The sequence below is a fragment of the Neolamprologus brichardi genome, chromosome 9, assembly GCF_056152115.1.
Source record: "Neolamprologus brichardi isolate AB-2024 chromosome 9, ASM5615211v1, whole genome shotgun sequence".
Taxonomy (NCBI): Eukaryota; Metazoa; Chordata; class Actinopteri; order Cichliformes; family Cichlidae; genus Neolamprologus; species Neolamprologus brichardi.
Genome location: NC_142112.1, coordinates 37,534,791 through 37,555,944, shown reverse-complemented (window position 1 = coordinate 37,555,944; position 21,154 = coordinate 37,534,791). Strand labels below are relative to the sequence as shown.

The 21,154-nt window shown below is 44.0% G+C and overlaps 1 protein-coding gene across 1 annotated transcript; it reads right to left on the bottom strand.

The window, feature by feature from the left end:
• Positions 1-1,930: 1,930 nt before the first annotated feature.
• On the bottom strand, positions 1,931-19,242 carry ezh2 (enhancer of zeste 2 polycomb repressive complex 2 subunit). The gene is made up of 19 exons (XM_087846564.1): positions 18,834-19,242; positions 14,480-14,603; positions 13,711-13,839; positions 13,503-13,622; positions 13,256-13,376; positions 11,778-11,957; positions 11,501-11,606; positions 8,974-9,137; positions 8,254-8,351; positions 7,933-8,176; positions 6,379-6,545; positions 6,148-6,283; positions 5,601-5,726; positions 5,340-5,518; positions 5,143-5,238; positions 4,145-4,226; positions 3,907-3,987; positions 3,747-3,831; positions 1,931-2,298 (listed from the first exon to the last, which is right to left on the bottom strand). The coding sequence occupies exons 2-19, from the start codon at positions 14,594-14,596 to the stop codon at positions 2,238-2,240; spliced, it is 2,292 nt and encodes a 763-aa protein (XP_087702690.1). The 5' UTR covers positions 14,597-14,603; positions 18,834-19,242; the 3' UTR covers positions 1,931-2,237.
• Positions 19,243-21,154: the final 1,912 nt, after the last annotated feature.

The following is a 21,154-nucleotide window of genomic DNA, read 5'->3' as shown; positions in this document are numbered from 1 at the left end:
CGGGTTCGAGTCCCTCGGTCTACAGCGTGACGACGCACCGGTGATCGTGTTCGTTTCGGCTTCCCATCACTTTTACCGCCGACTGGTTTAGTAAACATGCACATAAACGTCTGAACCTGGACAAAGTGGAACAATCTGGACTTTAAACGGGTTCGAGTCCCTCAGTCTACAGCGTGACGACGCACCGGTGATCGTGTTCGTTTCGGCGTCCCATCACTTTTACCGCCGACTGGTTTAGTAAACATGCACATAAACGTCTGAACCTGGACAAAGTGGAACAATCTGGACTTTAAACGGGTTCGAGTCCCTCAGTCTACAGCGTGACGACGCACCGGTGATCGTGTTCGTTTCGGCGTCCCATCACTTTTACCGCCGACTGGTTTAGTAAACATGCACATAAACGTCTGAACCTGGACAAAGTGGAACAATCTGGACTTTAAACGGGTTCGAGTCCCTCAGTCTACAGCGTGACGACGCACCGGTGATCGTGTTCGTTTCGGCGTCCCATCACTTTTACCGCCGACTGGTTTAGTAAACATGCACATAAACGTCTGAACCTGGAAAAAGTGAAACAATCTGGACTTTAAACGGGTTCGAGTCCCTCGGTCTACAGCGTGACGACGCACCGGTGATCGTGTTCGTTTCGGCTCGTTAGTTTTGTTCCTTTGGAAAAATGAATGTGTTAGCACCAGATGGGCCGCTGATGGAGAGCCCGGCTGGGACAGTCAGTGCACCCTCCACAGCGGTTGCTTCGCACGCCACCGCAGCACCACAAAGCCACTTCTACTTATGCTCAGAAGTCGCTGCAGTGTGGCGGTTAAGGACACGAGTGAACGATTGTGTCAGTTTTTAATCATCGTGTTGAAAACACATCAGTACTCAGAGGGAGAGGCTGAGGATTCGAGCACATGTCAGAGGTGCGACACCTGCTGTTCAGGAGCATACTGCAGTGGGCGTGGCCAGCAGCTCTGACAGATACCTGCTAATTAATGCCAGGAGCACTAATATCTTCAGCTGAGCCACAGAAAGATGTTTTTAACTGCATTAAAAAAGCTCCAAAATGCACAATCATGATCCAGAGGTCCAGGTCACAAACTTCAATTACAGGCTCACCTGTTAAATAAGCCACACCCCCAAATTCTAACCATAAAGAAAATCCAAACAGGCGAGTTAAACAAAAGGACCGACTCAAGTGGAGATCAGAGCGCGACTGATGTCAGTCCTGGAGGGTGATGTCTGATCTGAGCATTTCCCAACATCAGCCCAGTGAAACCAGTGAGAATGAGTTACAGGCCCCACTCCACACTCACCTGTGTTAAACTTTCTGTACTATTTACAGAATGGACGCTAACTGCTAATCTGAGCCTCCGAGCTCGACCTCTGGGCTCCGTCTGTGCTGTTAGCATTTACTAACCGTTAGCCAGCAGCTACCTGTCTGCGGGTGCACCTGTACACCTGCCGCCTGACAACCGACCAAGCGAACCTTAACCTCGTAACTGAAGAGTTATCCAGAGTCATCCAAATTTTGTCACTTCTGGCTCAAAAACAAAACAAAACAAATTAAATGGTGACCAAAACGCCAACAGTCGACTTCACTAAAGCCATGTCCATCTTTAACGTACAGCTTCTTTTATTCTTAAAATATTCCTGTTGTTTATCGACTTTAACGGTCAGAGCTGGTTTCAGTGTGACGCTGCTTCGTGAACGACCTCCAGATTTACAGACAGACAGTGAAGCGGCGCTCTGAGGAGTGACAGGTTCACACGACACACGCACGCACACACAGACACACACGAGGAGTACAAACAGTCTGGTCGGCGGCGTGAAAGTGGCTGGTGGAGGATTTTGGTCCCTGAAGCTTGAACTGAGAGCTTTTAAAAACAGTCGGGCTTTTTTTCTCCTCTCGCTGCAGAACATTTTTACTCAAAGATGAGACAGATAAGAGATATTTATATTTTTTTTTGTCGGTGCGCTTACAGCAGAGGGAAGATTTATGAATCCAAAGAGGAAGATTTGTCGACAAATCAAAGGATAAAAAACGTGAAAAGTTTCTCAAAAACTCAAACAACAACAAATATCAGCTTCAAATATCCCCGGTTTGTTTTTCCTGAAGCTTTTGTGGCGTTGTGACGAATCGTCTGAGTCTCCTGAAAGTGAGGGTGTGTTTTTTTGTTTGTTTGTTTGTTTGTTTGTGTGTGTAAGGCCTTTGTGTCACTGAAAAACACAGCAAGTCCCGGTCAGGCGATCTCCATCTCGCGCTCGATCCCGACGTACTTCAGAGCGTCGGCCTGGCTGTACCTGAGGAACAGGAAACAAACCTTTAAAATGTTGTTCTTACAAACTGATGCTAATAAGACACAAAAGCAGAAAAACTGAACGTTAAATAACAATCTTAAAATGCACACACGTTTTCAAAAAAGTCAGACCAAGAAAACTTTTAGGGCTCGAGTTGAAGCAGCTAAACTTCTCATCTGACTCAGCTTTTGACCGAGTGCCATCAACATCCTGACCTCTTGGAGGAGACCCAGAGTCATCACGTGACCCGGATGACAGAACCTTTGCACACAGACCAAAAGCTGCGTCTGTATGAGAATCAAAACTAAAGAAATCCTCCAATACAAAGTTTCTTTAGTCAGAAAACGTCCTGAAGACATTTAACCCTTTAAGACCTACCATAGAACCAAGTCCGCCAGAGCTTATATTATATTTTTACATGCTGTGGAGCCATTTTTGGGAGCATTTCAAGTTGCTATAAATCAATACAACCATTACAGCCCAGATGTTAATAATATGTCTGCATTAAGTGCATAGTAATTACATAAATTGCAAAAAAGTGCAATAAACTACAAAAACATTGAAAATCGTTTTTGTTTTTTTAACATATATTTCTAGTTAGAGAAATTTAAGAGGCTTATCCCTCAAAACTGTAAATACAAAAAAGTTGCACAAAATAGTTTCCCACCACAGGAAATTTATTTTGAGTGTCTTCATAGTTTTATTTTTGACATACACCAATTTTTATACACTGCAGGAAAACGAAAATAAATATTATGATGCAAATTTGCAAAAAAGCAGCATATGCATCAAAATAAACTATTTCCAGCAGTGCAATATGAGTCCTAAGCATCCCAGAAACGACACAGAAAGTTAGAAAGTCAAACATAACTTTTAAAAACACCAGTATAGGCTCATGAGGCCCTGATGGTAAAAAACTACATTTCTGCGAAAATGACGTCACTTCCGGTTTCGGGCAGGACATGGCAGACATGCGATAGTTCACGCTGATGTCTAATCCAACGTAGGAAGTGTTATGAACAGCTGATCGGATCGGCAAAGCGTGTTTCTGGAATATTATGTTTTTGTTGCTGCAAGTGCTTTTTATGCAGTTTTTGCAAAACTATAAGTGGAAGGAAACTGTGACCGAGGACAAGCTGATGGCATAAGATGTAAGTACAACTCCTCCGGTTTCATATGCAAAAAAAGTTATTGCACTAGCTCACGTGGTTGCAGAGCTACCGGGATTTAAAAGTAGTCACGCAAAACAGAGCGTGCTGCTCCGACCGGCTTTAAAGGGTTAAAGTACAACACGAAGAGCTCTGAGTGTGAGACACTGACTGTAGGTGATGTACTTTGAAACATTAACCGAGCTGTTCTGCAGCCGGGACCTCCATGTGACCATCCATCGTCACTCAGATAAAACCTCAGGAGTCTTTTTCTGTCAGTGATTTGACTTTTTCGTCACTGACCTGTAGTCGAAGAAGAGCTCCTCTCCGGTCTGGATGGCTCTCTTGGCAAAGATCCCGATCCTGTGATCGCCGTTCACCATCATCACTGCAGAGAGGAGAAGCAGAGTTACCACAGAGAGGCAGGAACCAGCAGGAAGCTCCCACGGCCTGATCTTTCTACCTTTTGCATAGCAGTTCGGGTTCACCGAGTGGTTGGCGAAGCGGATCTTGTTGCCTTTCCTCGTGGCATCAACAACAAAGTCTGGAAGGAAGAGAGCATTTCTGACTTTGTCCTCAAAAACAAGAGTGGAAGAATTCATTTATTCAGCAGATCAGACGTGTTTGAGCTGAATGTAGTAAATTAAAGAAGAAAGACCTCAGATGTAACATCAGATATATTTATCTGTGCTGCGTTTTACCGTTGTTCAGGTTGAACAGGAAGCTGCACATGTATTTGTCGTAGACTTTCCCTCTGCGGTCGGCTTCGTCCTGAGAGATGATCTGCAACAGAAAGAAACGCTCAGCTGTGAGGACATTTATTCAGCTGTGACTGCAGCACGTGCACGGTCCTCTGGGAGACGGCTCCACACTACGGTGAGCTTGACTGTGCTTTAGTTATTAGTCCTTTATTTATCCAGGTAAAAAATCTCATTGAGATTAAAATCTCATTTCCAAGAGAGACCTGGCATCATGGCAACAAAAGTCACATACCACATAGGTATATAACATTTAAAACAAATACAATATCTCATACCAACATGTGTAAAATATACAATAACAGATCAAATTAAGAGTACATTAAAAACAATCACACTGAGTAAAAGAGCTGTTCTCTCGTTCCTTTAAGACAGACTTAAACTCTCCCAAGATAACCAATTCTGATCATTTCAGTTTCTTCTGCAGATTATTCCAGGAAGCAGGGGCAGCGTATTTAAAAGCCTTTTTCCCCAATACCAATTTAGTAAATGAAGTCACCCAAAAACACATCAAAATGTTAAAAAATAAATAAGACAAAACAGGAACTGTTTCCCTCTGGAGACACCAAACCTTCCTTTATGCAGGTAAATGATAAAGCAATGATGTAAAGCAGGGATAGCTCAGTAGGTAGAGTGGTGGCCCCATGACCCTATGACCCTAACCCCTGAGCAAGGTACCGTCCCTACACACTGATCCCCGGGCGCCCAATGGCTGCCCACTGCTTCACTGAGTGAATGGGTTAAATGCAGAGAGGAATTGCCCCACAGGGATCAATAAAGTACACTTTCTTTTTCTTTCTAAATGGCCTCTGGCAGCCCTCTTGCAGTACCGCCACAGCCCACCAGAGGCCACAGTGAGAATCACAGCATCAGATCAAAGATTCTTTAACTTTAACAGTTCTAAAAAAGCAGGTTAAACGACCACCATCAATCAGCCGTACCTCTCCGCAGTACTCCGAAATGAACTCGTTTTTCTGCACCGGCTCTTTGATGAAGATGCCCCAGCCGGCCACGTCTGACGGAGCGAGCAGGAGATGCTGAGGGACGGGAACAGATCAGACGGCGCTTTTAGAGCGTTTGATTTCACAATAAAATATTTTGTTTTTAGTGAACGATGATTAAAAGCCGCACGTGTTACCTTCTTGGCGCCTCTCTGGATGGAGCAGTTCTTGCAGGACACGTTCTTGCTGTCCCAGTGGTCGGCGGCGCCGCAGGTCAAGCAGAGGTCGGGGTCGCACTCCCTCACTGCCAGGTAGCAGGGGCACTGCTTGGTGTTACACTGAGCTTTGCAGCGGCAGCCCGGGAAGCGGTTCTGACCTGCAAACACGGGAAAAACAAACCAGTGAAAACACATTCAAAGAAGCTTGGTTACTTGGTTTTTCAAAATAAAAGTTCTTACACTCCGAGCTGCACTGGCAGAACTTCTCGCAGAAGTTTTGCGCGGTGACGCAGGGACACGAAGAGTCGCAGGGCTGCCGGGGGTGGTCACATGGCTGGTAGTTATACACGTGATTGGATGAGCCATCTGTAAGAGGTCAGATGTGGCGTTTAAGAGCAGAGCGAGTTGTGTGCTTTTGATTTCTCTGAACAGCATCAACGCCGAGCTTTGCTTCCTGTCTGCTGATGTAAAATCCTTCCATCTTCCTTTGGTTTAAACCTTCCTAACAAACTCCAGCTGTCTGATTTTCTTTGTGCCACCTCTTTATTTGTGAACACCGTAAAACAAAAACAAATATGAATGAATAATTTCTCCTTTTAAAAGGAGCAAAAACATGACAAAAAGTAGAGACGAGGAAAATGTTTATGCTTCTGCACAGGTGACATGGCGCCCCCTGCTGACCATTATAAAGAAAGCAGGATTAAAGTACTTCCAGTTTGACTTGATCTCACAAACGTGTCAGCAGATATAAACTATTGTAAACTTTTGTGCTGCTGTGACCTCTGACCTTTCTTCAGCTGGATCTTGCGGCAGTGAGTAGCCCACAGTCTGTGCTTCCTCTTCTTCTTCCTCGGCGGCGTGTCCTCGTCTTCGGCGGGAGCGCGAGCAATGATGGCCGACTCCTTGACCCTGAACTCGTAAACCTGCAGGACCCGGTAAAGACGGCGTGTTAGACCGAGTGTCATCGTGAAGATGAGCTGAAACAGACGGCGGCGAGTGCGATGAACCGGCAGCTCACCTGTCTGCAGGTCTTGGTGCCGATGAGCCGCGCGATGGCGCAGTAGTTGTCGTAGTACGTCCCGATGAGGACTCTGAAGAGAGACGCCTCGGCGCCGCTCCACTCCACCGCTTCAGCCTCACTGGACAGCTTCATCTTCACGGGAGTCTGACACCGCGAGTTTCCTTCTGCACACATCAAATCAACACTGAGGACGTTTCCAACGCCACAGGAAACAAACATTTTGCCTCAAGGAAGCAGGACTAAAGTGAGATCTCGACAGGTCATAAACGAGGGTCCTACTTTCAGGGAAGGGTCTAACAGACAGCAGTGGGAATAAAACAAGGAGCGCGATGGTCTCATGGCTGAAACGGAGCTCGCTTGCATTTCCTCAGAAGGACAAACATTTCCGAGGAATCTACGATAAACAGCCGAGGAGTGCAACCGAATTCTGAACAACCAAAAGGAGGAAGTTTGACTGTTGAAGCTGGAATCTTTAGATAAAACCATGAATGAAAACAAAAAGGCTTCTTATTACAAACACTGATGTCACAGTGACTCCTGGTCAAATCGATCTCTTTGAGCCCAAATTTAAATACTTCAAATGTCTCAGTGCACGAATATGATTGAAGCGTCACATGACCACGTGTGCCTGCACTGTTGCTTTGCTTGCAAACTAGTTTGTGCAGTGATGACAGGAAGGAAGGAAAAGAGTGAGAGTCTCATAACGTTGTATGAACTCCAGGCCGTTATTGTCGTCACATCGAGTGTTTGTGACTTTACCTGCAGCAGCTTTGAAGTGCAAACAATCGTCTGTGATCTGTGCTGTCAAACAAACGTCCCACAACAAGGGGGCTGCATGCAGAGGGGAAGACCCAGCTGGTAACAAGAGCATCGCTGCAGCGTTCAGCCTCATCGGTGAACCGCAGGCACGGTGCAGGTTACTGCACGCATGAAGAGATGCTCGACTCAAAGAGCCTCACAGGAGCACGAGGATCTCTTCTACAGTCTGGGCTGATCGCAGTTTTAAAGTCTTGATGAAGCAGCAATGTTACAGTCAGAAACAGACATTACTCCAGCTGGTGGTTTCTATTTATCCAAGTCCTAAATTAGCATCAAATGAATTTGCCTGCTGTTTGGGAATCGCTTTCCTTAGAGGAAATAACTTTAACTTCCCAGGAAAACGAATTCCTGAGAGATCAAGTTCGAGGTTCTCTGGATGGAGTCTGTCTCTGTGCTCCAGTGTTAAATTCTGCTGCCAATTCTTCCAAAGATCTATTAAGGACAATAAGGGACATAAACAGAAGTCTTAATGTCCCATCAGAGCTGTAATTATAACGGCGAGGGAGGAGATGTGATGTCAGCTTTTTAATAGCTTCATGGAAATAAACAGAACTGTTGCTGCGACTAATCTCTGAGGTCATCGCTGCTCTGAACCCTACGCTTCACAGGCAGAAACGCTCCTGTTAGATTTGATGGACAAACAGAGACTCTGCTTCTTCTCGTCCTGCAGACGGACGTCTGTAACCCTGCTAACGTTAAACTTCTACCGTCTGTAATAACCGCCGTCTGCACCTGAGCTGCTGGTGGTCTCGTCCTTCTTGTCCTCGTCGTCTTTGTCGTTGTCTCGCTCGTCCTCTTTGCTGCCCTCGCGGTCGCTGTCCGTGTCTTTGGTTTCAGAGGACACCGTGGGGGTGCCGGGCCGGCTGTTACTGTTGCTGTTGGGCAGCCGACCGCGGCGCCGGCCCCCGTTACGCTTGGAGGGCGTCTTTGCCCGCTCGGTTCCCACGCCTGTGGCGTACTCCCTCATCATGCCGTCCTGAGGAAGCAACAGGAAGAGTGTTAATATATTTGATAACTTTTCTGTTTCAGTTAAAAAGAAAAGCAGCGACTCGCCTGCATCACGTCCATGTAGCAGTCAACGCCACACGGGGTTTTGTCCACCAGGTTCTCCAAGTTCTTCCGCTTGTACGTGTTGGGAGTTGCATGGAAAGCTAAAAGAGACACGAGAGAGAGACGAGGAATTCAACAGCCTCTTAAAACGGTGCCGGAGCCTCATCTGTCAAACGATCAAAGACTCTGACCTCTGAGATTTTATATGATGCAAACACTGCCAACAAAAACAAACTCGGGTTTGTGCCAATATCAAAAACAGCTGCTCGCGTTTCAGCGTTGATCACATGACGTGTCGAGCAGCGTTTATAACATCATCAGCACAGAGTCGAGCAGAGTCTTCACTGATGGATGTGATGTTTTATTCTTTAATTTACTGACACAAACTAAAGGAATCATTAGCAAGTTATTTTATGACTGTCAGATTTTTAATGGAAAGTTTCGGGGCCATTTTTATACCCACGATTCTTAAAACTGGCTGAACTATGAGTTATGTGAGGTTAGAGTTCTTATTTCATTAAAACTTCAAAGATAATGTTTGATAACAGAGTGAACTTGTTGGTTTTCAGATGGAAACATATCAGAGAAAGTTTGATTAGTACTGATGGAAGAAGCTGCAGATGTGATAATGCCCAACGTCACTCTGCAGGCTGATGTGACCACTGTAGTGAGTACGTCACACAGTGACAGTTCTGCTGTGAAGTGTATTTATTGTGCACTAACGGTGGAGGAAGCAGTCGTATTTGAAGCATCGTCTGCAGAACAGAGTGTGGAAGGAGTGCAGGCTCTGCTCGCGCTGCACGGAGCGAGCGTTCGGACCGTCGATGTTCGGCGTGCATTCGGGCGGCAGGGCGCCGGGCAGCTGCTGCTCAGTCAGCTCCTTGTACCTGAGAATACAAACACGCACACGAGAGATCAAATTTACCTCAAGTCAGATGAACGCAGTGAGACAAACACGCGTCGCTGATTCATCAGGTTAAAACATCCCTCATCAGTTTGTTACTGTAAAGCTGCTCTGTGCTGTGACACTGTCTCACAACACAGACCTGAACGTAAACAGGAAACACCTGGTGTTGTGTAACAATGTGGAGTCACACCCACACAAACTAAAGTCTGTCAGGTTAAAGATATAAACCCATAAACCAAAACAGCAGATTTAAACTCTCCACCCGTCTCCTCCTATAACGTTTAACATGATCTTGATATTAAGTTTATTAAAGTCCTCCACAGCTCTGCAGACACACTGATGAATGCAGTACAGTGCACACACACACACACACACGCAGACACATGTTGTGAGATTTGCTGTCACAACAACAGAGGAGCTGTGAGTCAAAGTTCAGCCACTAAATATTCTGCTTTAGTACCACGTGGGTCAAAACAAAAGAAACTGACTCCAGTCTGCACTGATGCTACAGCTAACACCTGCATGAGGTTTAAATGTTTCTGAAAAATGATTTTATATTTATGAACTGATCCAAATTAACGTGATGCGTTTAACCCTTTATGGCCTCTCATTTTGTGCGACTCTTTTTAAAGCGGTAGAAGTGCAGCCACGTAAGCTAGCACAATAATGGTTTTGCATATGTAACTGGAGGAGTCGTACTTACGTCTTAAACCATCAGCTTGTCCTCGGTCACAGTTTCCTTCCACATATAACTTTGCAAAAATTGCGTAAAAAGCACTTGCAGCAACAAAAACATAATATTCCAGAAACGCGCTTTGCTGATCTGATCAGCTGTTAATAGCACTTCCTACACTGGAACAGACATCAGCACGAACTATCTGATGTCCGCCATTTCCTGCCAAAACCAGAAGTGACATCATATTTTGTGGAAAACGTAGTTTTTCCCCTTCAGAGCCTTATAAGCCTATACTGGTGATTTTCTGTGTAGTTTCTGGGACGATTAGAACGCCAAAGAGTTCTGGAAATAGTTTATTTTGATGCACACGCTGCTTTTTTTTTTTTTTGCAAATTTGCATTATTATATTAAATGTCCTTTTCCTGCAGTATATAAAAATTGGTGTATCTCAAAAATAAAACTATGAAGACACTTTTCCTGTGGTTGGAAACTATAACTATCTTTTTGCATTTGCATTGCAGAATTTTCTCTAACAAGAAATATGTGTTTAAAAAAAAAGTAAAAATGATTTTCAAATTTTTTGTAGTTCATTGCACTTTTTGGCTATTTTTGTAGTTGCTATGGACTTAGCGCAATCACATGATTAAAATCTGGTTATAATGGTTGTACTGAGGTATAGCAACTTGAACTACTCCCAAAAATAGCTCTACAGCATGTAAAATAAAATATAAGCTCTGGTGGATTTGGTTCTGTGGTAAGTCTTTAAGTATTAAATTGAAATTAAGTCAAATCTCGAGTTTAGTATTGTACAATTACTTTAAAGTACATATAAGACCAACTGCTGCTCTTATATTTTGTATATATTTTATATCGTAATCAACATTTTAAACACTTAAGAACAGGTTAATGTTTTTATAATTAAAAGTCTGTTTGCTCGCATGAACAGTAAATAAGCAACAATCAAGTAAAAAATAGAAAATATGGAACAGACCATCAGCTAAACAGTTATTTTAAATACTGGATCATCCTGAACAACATCAGTATTACTGATTATTATGTTTTTAAAGCAGCTCATTATTGTCTGTGTGTGTATTTACAGAATGAATCAAAGTGGTCCTGAAAGGCTTCCATGACATAAACAGTCTAAAATCAGACGTGTCCTGATGTTTCCTCGTACAGAAAACGTGCATCGCCCTTAATGATGCACGCCATCATCAGTTTGTCTCAACATTAGCACTCTGTGTGTGTGTGTCCTCTTTAGCTCACACATGAGACAGCCGTGGCTGTAGGAAGCACACATCTGACGTTCTGGCAAAATTAACAACCACACGACAACATCAACAACGCCTGAGTCCATCTGAGCAATGACTGGATTCATCTTCTCCAGTGACACAACATGCAGCAATCTCAGCACGAACTGGACTTTGAGTTCCAAACACCAGAGATCACCTGCTGTCAACACGCACTTTAAAGTCATCGCCTCGTCCCATTCGACCAAAGCGCCAAAACAGATTCTTGAAATCTCTCGAGAGGAGATCGACTTGAAATCAGGAGCTTTTTATGTTTATGGATAAATTCTTTGACCTTCTTTTGTTACACATATCAGAATGAGCTCCTCTGTTATCGTCACAGCACCGACTCACTCACACACAAACAAACCCACTGACTTTTCTTTGAGCTCCTCGGGGGAGCCCTTGTCGGGGAACATGGAGGAGATGGCCTCAAAGATCTTGTCAGAGGGAAACTTCTTGCTGGTGTCATTGTTGGTTTGGCCTGGAGACGACACACACACGCTTTCCATCAGGACACAAAACTGTCAGTGTGAGCTGGACCAGAGTGTAGTTCCCCCTGAATGCTCCCCCCTCACAGCAGCTCAGCACAAACACCTTCATTGGTTGTTACACGTTTCTAACTGCAGTACAGCTCCAACACCTCAGGACTTACTCTCACTGTTAACAAGCCCGTCCTTGCGGGGGTCCTCTGGGTGCTCTTTGCCATCACACATGTCCATCTTGTCCACTTTAAAGTCCTGCTCTTCCTCCTCCTCATCCTCCTCGTTGTCACTGTACTGTGCCAGAGCGTTGACCAACTCGACGAAGATCTCGTCGTTGATGAAGCCACACTCTGCAAAACACAACACAGGATAGATAGTTTTACAGAGCAGCAGAGGAGCCGTTTCTCTTTCTGCTGAGACGACGTAGAACAAACAAACACACAAAGCAAATATTCATCCCACTGTTTGTCTGATGAGACACCACACAGACCAACCACACGAGCACGTTCACATTCCTGGTTTTGCGGTTTCTCGTTCAGGGAGGACAGCAAACAGCTGTGCTGCATCAGCTCTCACATTACAAACTGCTGTGCAGAGTTTTGATAAAACTTTTAACCTCTGATAGTTTTTTCTATCCCAAATACTCAGAAATCTCTCTTTCAGAAACTTTGGAGCACGCCCACACAGGAGCCCGAGTTTGACAAGAAGCCATGCAAGCACCGAGCAGCACAGGACTTTCAGCTGCGCTGCTACAACGATCCGTCACATTAAGTGATACTCAATCATAATGGAAAACAACCAAAACTGATTACAGAAGGTAATTGTGGAAAAAGTTAATTACTAGACTTCCTGAATTCAGTTTTGTTTTTATTCCTAATGGAAAACTCTGACCAGCACATTTGTTTCGAGTCTGAATCCGAAGTGAAATGTTGATTCCAAAACAAACAGCAAAACAACTTCGTTCTCAGAGCAGTGGCGCTGTGACTGCACAACTCATTTTCATAGGGAAATGAGTGCATACGAAAAGAAAGGAAAAGAAAATCCATCGTCTGTGCACAAAGTTTAACACACCACAGCTAACAGATGGTACAGATGACCGACTACCTGAAGAAATAAAGTATTGCCAGAAAAATCCATCGTATGGTTCCAGCAGGTTGAGCTCTCAGGAAAAAGGTGGCTAATGCTAACAAGGCTCCAGAAGCCAAACGTCCACCCTGACAGACACTTTGCATGCTTCAACGAAATGACCCATATGTTTATGGAAGCAGCTTAATGCTAACAGAGAGGAGACGCGCCAACATTTCAAATGGTTTTTCCTGTTGCCGTGCTGGGTCTAGATCCTGCAAATGAGCTGTTAAAAAATGCAATCACAACAAAAAACGATGAAAAGTTAAAGGCTCCTGTGTTCATGTACGACTCGAAATTATTGTCTTGTTCTTGTTCTGACAAACTGCCGCCGTACCGTCGTTTTTAAACCATTTTTCTGCTCTTTACATTAAGATCCACAAACAAAGCGCTTTGATCCTTCAGCTTATTAGTCACATTTCAGTGACTGTTTCTGCTGCCTTCAGACTGATTATCAGATGCAGTTTCATTAATTACGACTTTGGCTGTCAAACCATTTGCTCCTGTGCCCACTGACCCTCACCTCTGTCTCCGTGGACTTTGCCGTCATAGTTCTTGATGAGCTCTTCGATGAAAGTCCCGTCCTGGTCGAGGATCTCGTCTCCCATGTAGGGAATGTTATGGAGCACCGTCTCATCCTCCACCTGTAGGAGTAAACCCAGAACAAACGTCACACACACAGCTTCTCAGCCACCTGTGACTGTAGCATACTGTACTGAATCGCAGCCTCAGCTGTTTACAAAGTGCAGCTTTTAAAGCTTTCTACGCACCATGAAGTTTTGCTGTAGCGGCGACCAGGAGTACATGACCGGGACCGAGGCCACGGCGTTCAGAGTCTTCAGAGGGATGACCTGTCGAGGGAACTCGGAGAAGCCGCTCTCCACGGTGCACTGCGCAGGAAGCGTGCGTTACAGTCAGGACACCTCCCTCTGAGCCTTTAGAGTATTTTTATTTTTGATACCAGTATCGACCGCTCACCTCTCGAGTCCCTCGTAAGGAGCTGACCGACGTCATGATGTGAACGGGCTGGATTCGCCGGGTTTTCCACTCCTGGTTCAAAATGTCAGTTCGCTCCATGATTTTCTGACGGTTGCTGTTGAACATGCTCTGTGACAGTTAAAGGAAATTTATATCAGTGCACAGAACAAAACACAGGGCCAGCTTCACTCTCCCTCAGTGTTACCACACGCAGAGATCGTACCTGTGCAGGTGAGTCAGGTGACGATTTTAGCAAATAAACAGCACATGGCGAAGCCTTTATACGGACCTTTAGTCATGTAAACTTTAATTTGGATCAGCTTTAATTTTAATTTCTGACAGAAAAAGGTTAAAGGAGCCATAACGTCACTAACGAGACCTAAATCTGTGAGAAACTGCTGCTGTGAAAACAACTGAAAACGTTACGTAGTGAGACAGTCATCCATCAGACTCCTGATAACCATCTCTTCTCCATTTTAACACCATTTACAGGACAACTCTCAGCCAATCACAGAGTTTACAGCCCCGGCTGGTCTAATCAGTCAAAGCAATCACCCCAAACACCGTGGGACACTTCCTGTTTCCACTTTCATGATTAAAAACTTTGGGCGAATTAATAAATCTGTTCTTTACCCCAAAACGGCAAAACAACCTCAGCTAGTGCTCTTAAAAATAAAAACTAAAGTCAAATAGACCCAACTTCTCTTAATAACTGCAGCATGAATGCTGCTGTGTGTGTGTGTGTCTGTGTGTGAGTGCGTAAACAAACCTTGACCTCGTCGGCCCGTCTGAAGCGTTTCAGCTGCCGAAGCCTCATGTACTCAGACTTCACCCTCCTCTTCCAGCAGGCGGGGCCTTTCTCCGAACGTTTCCCAGTCAGCACCATGATTCACCTGCAGCCAGACAGGAAGATATTAGTACACGACACCTTCATGTCTCATATTTTCACACTTTTCTTGACTGGACTATAAGGGCCAAAACACTTAATCTATATAATTTAATAATTTAGGCATAAAATGTTCCTCTTGGCACTAATAATAAACTTCACCTCAAGTCCAACAATCAGAGCCAACCTCTGATTTTCCTTTCTTTCAACAGCTGATGTAAAAATGATATGCTGCAAATCAAACGTCTGAAACCTCGCTGCAAGCATTCAAATCCCTTCTGTTCAATCTCACGTTACCATTCAAGTTGCAACCCCGGAGAGATTCGAGCACAGGTGGATTACTTCCTCGCACCTCCTCTGCCAAGTCCTCGTTCTCATCCTTTCTTTTAATGACTGTGTGTGAATGACAGCAGTCGTCTGTCGATCCATCTGCTGCCCGGCAGTCAGTCAGTAAGCGCAAGTCTCTGACTCAAACCTCACACTTTAGATTAGATGTGACAGACGGCCGTCATGGAGACGTGGCTGACTGAACCGGCCTGACACATTTCACAGCACAGAAAATAAAGAGAGATACACTGAAGCCCCTTTGGACAGTTAAATGTGCTCATACAGTAAACTCACTGCTGTGTCTTATTAGTATTTAAAACGTGGACAGATTATTAGGCACCGTCTCAGTAATGCATATAATCAGTATCTAAACAGGCGATTATAACCTTATTTAAGGGCTGGATTTGCGCACAAAATGGAGCAAGACTATCACCGAGTCAATTTAATCCCGTACAGATTAGGGTTGGGTGATTGGACAAATATATGGACCATTGACGATAGGCTCAGCCTCAGTGGGCACCAGATCCAAGTTTTTACAAGGGCCACTTATTTATTTATTTGCCCATGAGTAAGTTTGCTAATAATGATGGAGCTAATAGAAGCAGTCAACGGCAAAAAATGAATAAATAATAGCGCTGTTTTAACAGCACCCTCTTTCATCTGCGAGCAAATGCCCCCACCTCAGAGTGCGCCCAAATGCTTTTTGATGGAGCTGCAGAAGCTGGTGATAGCCTAGCATAGTCAGCCGGATGGTGGACACGTACATGCTCATGCAAGTTAGTCGTGTTTGAGTACTTTAATCACACTGTACATCTGCAGCACACCGATTGGTTACATCCTTATGTTCACCTCTTTCATCTGGTTTAAAGCCAAAGAAATCCCAGAATGGTGACTTTATATTTTTTTGTGCTGTCAGCGCTAACACGCCGTCAACATGACTAACACGCTTAACAATTAACCCATCTGGATCCCAGACTGAGTCATAATCCCTGAAATGTCCCCGTCAACGCATTTCGGCAGTTTGTCCCAATTTTGTTCATTCTGCGCTCCAGATGTGTTGAGAGCGTTAAAAATTTTAATTGTGATGACCGCGTTCAAGCCGTGTTAACGCTGACAGCGTTTTTTGGGAAACTAGTTTGTCCATGTTTGGACTTATTCTGTGATGTAAACGCACAAATCAGTTCGTGCATGATTACATTGCCCCGCCCATCAAAACGTGTGCGCATGCGCAAATATATCGCCCATCAGTGATTGTTGGACCGACGATTGGAAAATTGTTACATATCGCCCAACCTTAGTACGGATATCCCGGGATTGGTAAACTGTGCTTGGTTTTCCTGTACAGATGTGAGGGGGAAAAAAAATCACCAATAATGCTATAAAACTATTTTCTAATCAGCCTGTAAATGTCTGAGAATTGAGGAGAGCAGCTGCTGGAGTTTCTGGAGAGGAATGTTTTCCCATTCCTGTCAAAGGATTCTAGCTGCTCAACAGGTCTGGATGGTCTTTGTTGTGTTGTTTGGTTCATTATACTCCAAACGTTGAGCAGGAATTATGGTGAGAAAGGTCTGGACTGCAGGCAGGCCACTTCAGCACCGGACTCAGCGTTCATATTTCTAGTTTCATAGGCACGAGTGGACCCCCACATCATCATGAAGGCAGACTTTGAACTGATGACAAACCGAATGCTTCCTCTCCCTTTTTGTTCCAGAGAATGTGAACTCTGTGTTTTACAAAAATAATTTCAAATTATACAATCTTATAAACTGACCTCAGAACAGAAAAAGTGACTGCCCCCCTTGTCAGTCATGAGCAAACTGGGAATAATCACATTTCTTGGAAAGTCCCAATCACTTTCACTAGCCACACCCAAACCTGAGTCAAGAAATCACTTAAACAGAACCTGTTTGTCAAAGTGAAGGAGGCTAAAGATCTCCAAAAGCAACACATCACGCTACAATCTAGAGACACAGCTGCAAAACAAAGTCACAGACATCTACCAGTCTGGAAAATAATACAAATTTCTAATGCTCTGGGACTCACGAGAACAGTAAGAGCCATTATCCACAAATGGCGAAAACTTGGAACAGCAGTGAACTTTCCCAGGAGTGCATGGCCTACCAAAATTACTCCAAATTACTTGGCAGCTCATCCAGGTTGTCACAGGAAAAAAACAAAACAAAACAAAACAACATCTAAAGAACTGCAGGCCTCACTTGTCTCTGGTGAGCTCAGAATTCATGAAGATATTCTGGACTGATGAGACAAAAGCAGAACTTTGATTCCCGTTATATCTGTCATCAAACTAACAGCACATCATCAAAAGAACATCTTATCAATATTCAAACAAGGTGGCAGTATTAATGATGGTCTGGGGCTGCTTTAGGACCTGGACAACTTGCCATAATTAATGGTACCATAAATTCTGCTCTCTATCAGAAAGTCCTGGAGGAGAAGGACACTTAGTTTATGCAGCAGAACAATGATCCAACACACCAGCAAGTCCACCTCTGTTGCTTTGGAACAATCTTCCTCTTCACATTAGAGAGGCTACATCAGTTTTAAGTCCAGATTGAAGACCTATTTTTATTCTCTGGCTTTTAACTCTGTGGGTGACTGACACATATTCATTTTATTGTCTTGCCAAGTTTCTATATTATTATTATTTATTGTTGTATTGTTCAGCACTTTGGTGTGTTTTTAAAGTGCTATATAAATTAATGATGATGATCATGAATGGTTCAAAAAACCCAAAATACATGTTTTGGAGCGGCCTAGTCACAGTCCTGACTTAAATAAATCACTGCAAACATTTGACCTTCAAGAGTTACAGATCAAGTTTTTAGGTTTAGTGGGCAATTACTTTTTTTCCACAAGGGACCAGCTTGGTTTGTATAGATTTATTTCTCTTAATAAATTAAATCATTATTATTATTATTCATTTACAAAATGCATTTTCTATTTACTCAGGTTATCTTTTGTCTAACAATAAAAATGTATTGACGATCTGAAATAAGTAACTGTGACAAATGGAAAAAAAATAAGAAACTGTGAAAGGGGGAGTTAATTTATCACAGTTCTGAATATCATTCTTTTATGTACAGTCTGTGGATGAACAGCAGCCACTGTCACCTATAAATAAACAGCACAATAACCCCACCATCTTACCAAGCTTGTCTCCCCTCACAAACCCAGCACAGGTCGGGCTCTATCCAAAACCTGCCACATGACTCTCAAGATGACTTTTGACTAACAGGTGAAACTCAAGCTTCCTGTCATGTGTCAGCGGCACAAACTTCTATTCTTTTTGGTCTAGGCGATGTTATGAGTTTTATGGTGAGGGAAGTGGTTGAATATCGCCCCCGCAAGGCTTCTAGGCAAACAAGAGGGAAGCTTTTTTACTTTTATCAATGTGACAATCTCCTAACTTAAGGTGACACTTACTTTTACCACCACCTTTAGCCCCAGTTTCACAATAAAACCCTCAAAAGCTTGAACAAAAAACGAAAGAAAATTAAATGAGAGGTACTTAAAATTATACATCAAAGAACTGTACCAGCCTTTTTCTGTGAGCTAGCTTCGAGCTAACGATAGCTTGCGGATGTCGTGCCAAGTTTGGCTCCCCTCAAAATGTGCTTCCCCTTAGCCCAGAAACAGGCTCACAAAGCTCCCAAAACACGAGTGGACGGTGGATCCATCGGAATGATTACCCTCCTCCGAGTGATTTAAAAAAAGACGGCTTCTTTATAAGCTAGTCAATATTTACGGGGATACAAGAATTGGCACGGTACCCCGGCGAGCTAGCTAACAGTTGGCGAGTTAACAAAGATTGAGGCGCCCAAGAGCACAAAGAGCAGCCCACAACAAAAGCCCCGTGAACACAGCCACGGACACTGACAGCGTCTCTCACCTCCACCCGAGCCTCTGGCCTCATCCAACGGAGCGATCCGGATCGATGCGACAAACACGGGCAAAGTCGTCCTTTGTGCTGCAGATTAGCTCGCTCCGTGTTACGGCTAGCTGTAACGTTAGCTCGGTGGCTAGCTAGCAGTTTAACTCAGGAGGAGGGAGCGACCGAGCTCGCGCAACACCCGGCTTCACGCACCCAGAGCCGGTAAATGAAATAACTCACACCGGCTCCTTCGCTCCAAGGCTGGTTAGGACACAGAAACTGTGCGTCTATGAGGGACAGTCGCACCGTTTGGTGTCAGCCTGCTTGTAAAAAGTTATTTGGATTTCAATGTTTCCGCCTAGGCAACAGCGACTCTGTTCAAACTGCTCCTCCGCCTCACCGCCCACTACGGCTGCGGCGGATTCAAGAGGCGCCAAACGTCTAGGCCAATCACAGAACCCGATGTTAGGGTTTCCTCAGTGAGTCCTACGCGATAGGTCGAATGATATAAAAGTGTAGCCAATGAAATTTGGAGCTGAGCTGGGGGCCCTGTGGCGGGGACATGTGGACAGCTTCTCTTTGTTCTCTCTTGTCAACGGAAGAAAAAACAAAATATGCAAATACACAATTTGACAGTTAAGTTAATAATATTTATGCATGACGTTTGAAATCAAAGCGGTGTCTCTGACGCCTGACAGCTGTCACAGCCGTGGGGCTAAACTAAAACACTTATATAAAAAAGGTTATCGATGGATTTAAGGGCAGCGGAGAGGCGACAGACAGCGCGTCGTCTCGTGCAGAACATCTCAGGTTTCAGCAGGTGTGTGAGCGTCTCAGTGTGTCCAGAACAAGGAAACATGACGGCTGAACGGGTTTATTGAATGAATGAGAGACTCCAGTGCCACAGCCAGCAAGGGCAAGGGTCTCCAAGTTTATTTAGCCACGCCCCTCCGAGCAGCGATTGGATGACGCTTCGAAAACGTCCGCATGATGCATTCACTGCCAGCGGAAACAGAAAACACAGCCGACAGATTAAAAGCGTCATTAAAAAAACAATTATGTATCATTTAAAATCTTTAAGAGTAGTACAAAAAAATAAAATGTATATAAAATGTATAAGAATGTTTTAATGCATTGATTTTTAAATACGTTATACATTACTTTTAATAATAATAGGGAGGGAGATGAAGAAAACAGACTGGAATACTAATAGGTTACATGACCTGGTAAACAGAGTGGATGAAGAGTGCAAAGGTCGTCCAGATGACATACCTGATGGAAATGTGTAGGAGAGAGGGTGGTGGACTTTTTTTTAACTAGATGGTTTAACACAATCCTGGAGAGAATGAGGGGATACCTGAGGCATGGAGAAAAATGTACTTGTATTGTTTTTTAAGAAGAAGGTTGATGTGCAGAGCTGTAGCAACCACAGAGGGATAATGTTGTTGAGCCAAACCATGAAAAAATGGAACGTTGATGATGCTAGAATAAGAAGACAGGTGGTGATCAATGAGCAGCATGCATGACTTCCTGCTGAGAAAGAGCGCTACAGATGTGATGTTTGCTTTGAGAGTGATGGAGAAGTATAGAGAAGGAAGGGAGGAAGAGAGGAAATGTGATGGTGCGTGCTGAAGTCAGGAGTGGCAGAGAAGTATATGAATGTGGTGCAGAACATTTATGAGGACAACAAAACAATGGTGAGCTGTGTGGTATAGTGACATGGGCAACTTTAAATACCTGGGGTCAACCATCCAAAGCAACTGATAATGCACAAGAGAGGTGAAGAAGAGATGCAGGCAGGGTGGAGTGGGTGGAGAAGAATGTCAGGGGTGATTTGTGACAGAAGAAGAGCATCAAGAGCAAAAGGGAAGGTTTATAAGATGATGTGGGGGATGATGGCAGTGACAAAAAGAAAGGAGGCCGAGCTGAAGATGTTATTAATTTCATTTAGACTGAACAGGATTAGAAATAAGAACATGAGAGGGACAATAATGCATCAGCTATTGGTATTTGTTTTGCACTGTTTCTGAAAAAAGGTTGGGAAGAAAATCTCTAAAAAGTGGGAAATGGAGAATGCTGCTTTATAACTGGTAAGGTGTCCCAGTGTGTTCTTTACTGACAGGACAGTTTGATGTAATGTTCATCTATGTGGGATCTCACAACAGCTCCCTCTGGTGGTCACGGTGGTGCAGATCCATCTGCCAGGCCTTTTTTTAAATTCCGTTAACTTATCTATAAAAATAAGACTCTAGATTCTCAAGGGTCCAAATAATTTTTTGTTTTAATTTCAATCAGAACTCTTGGATCTGCTAATGGACAGGTTTTTGACGGGGCTCCCA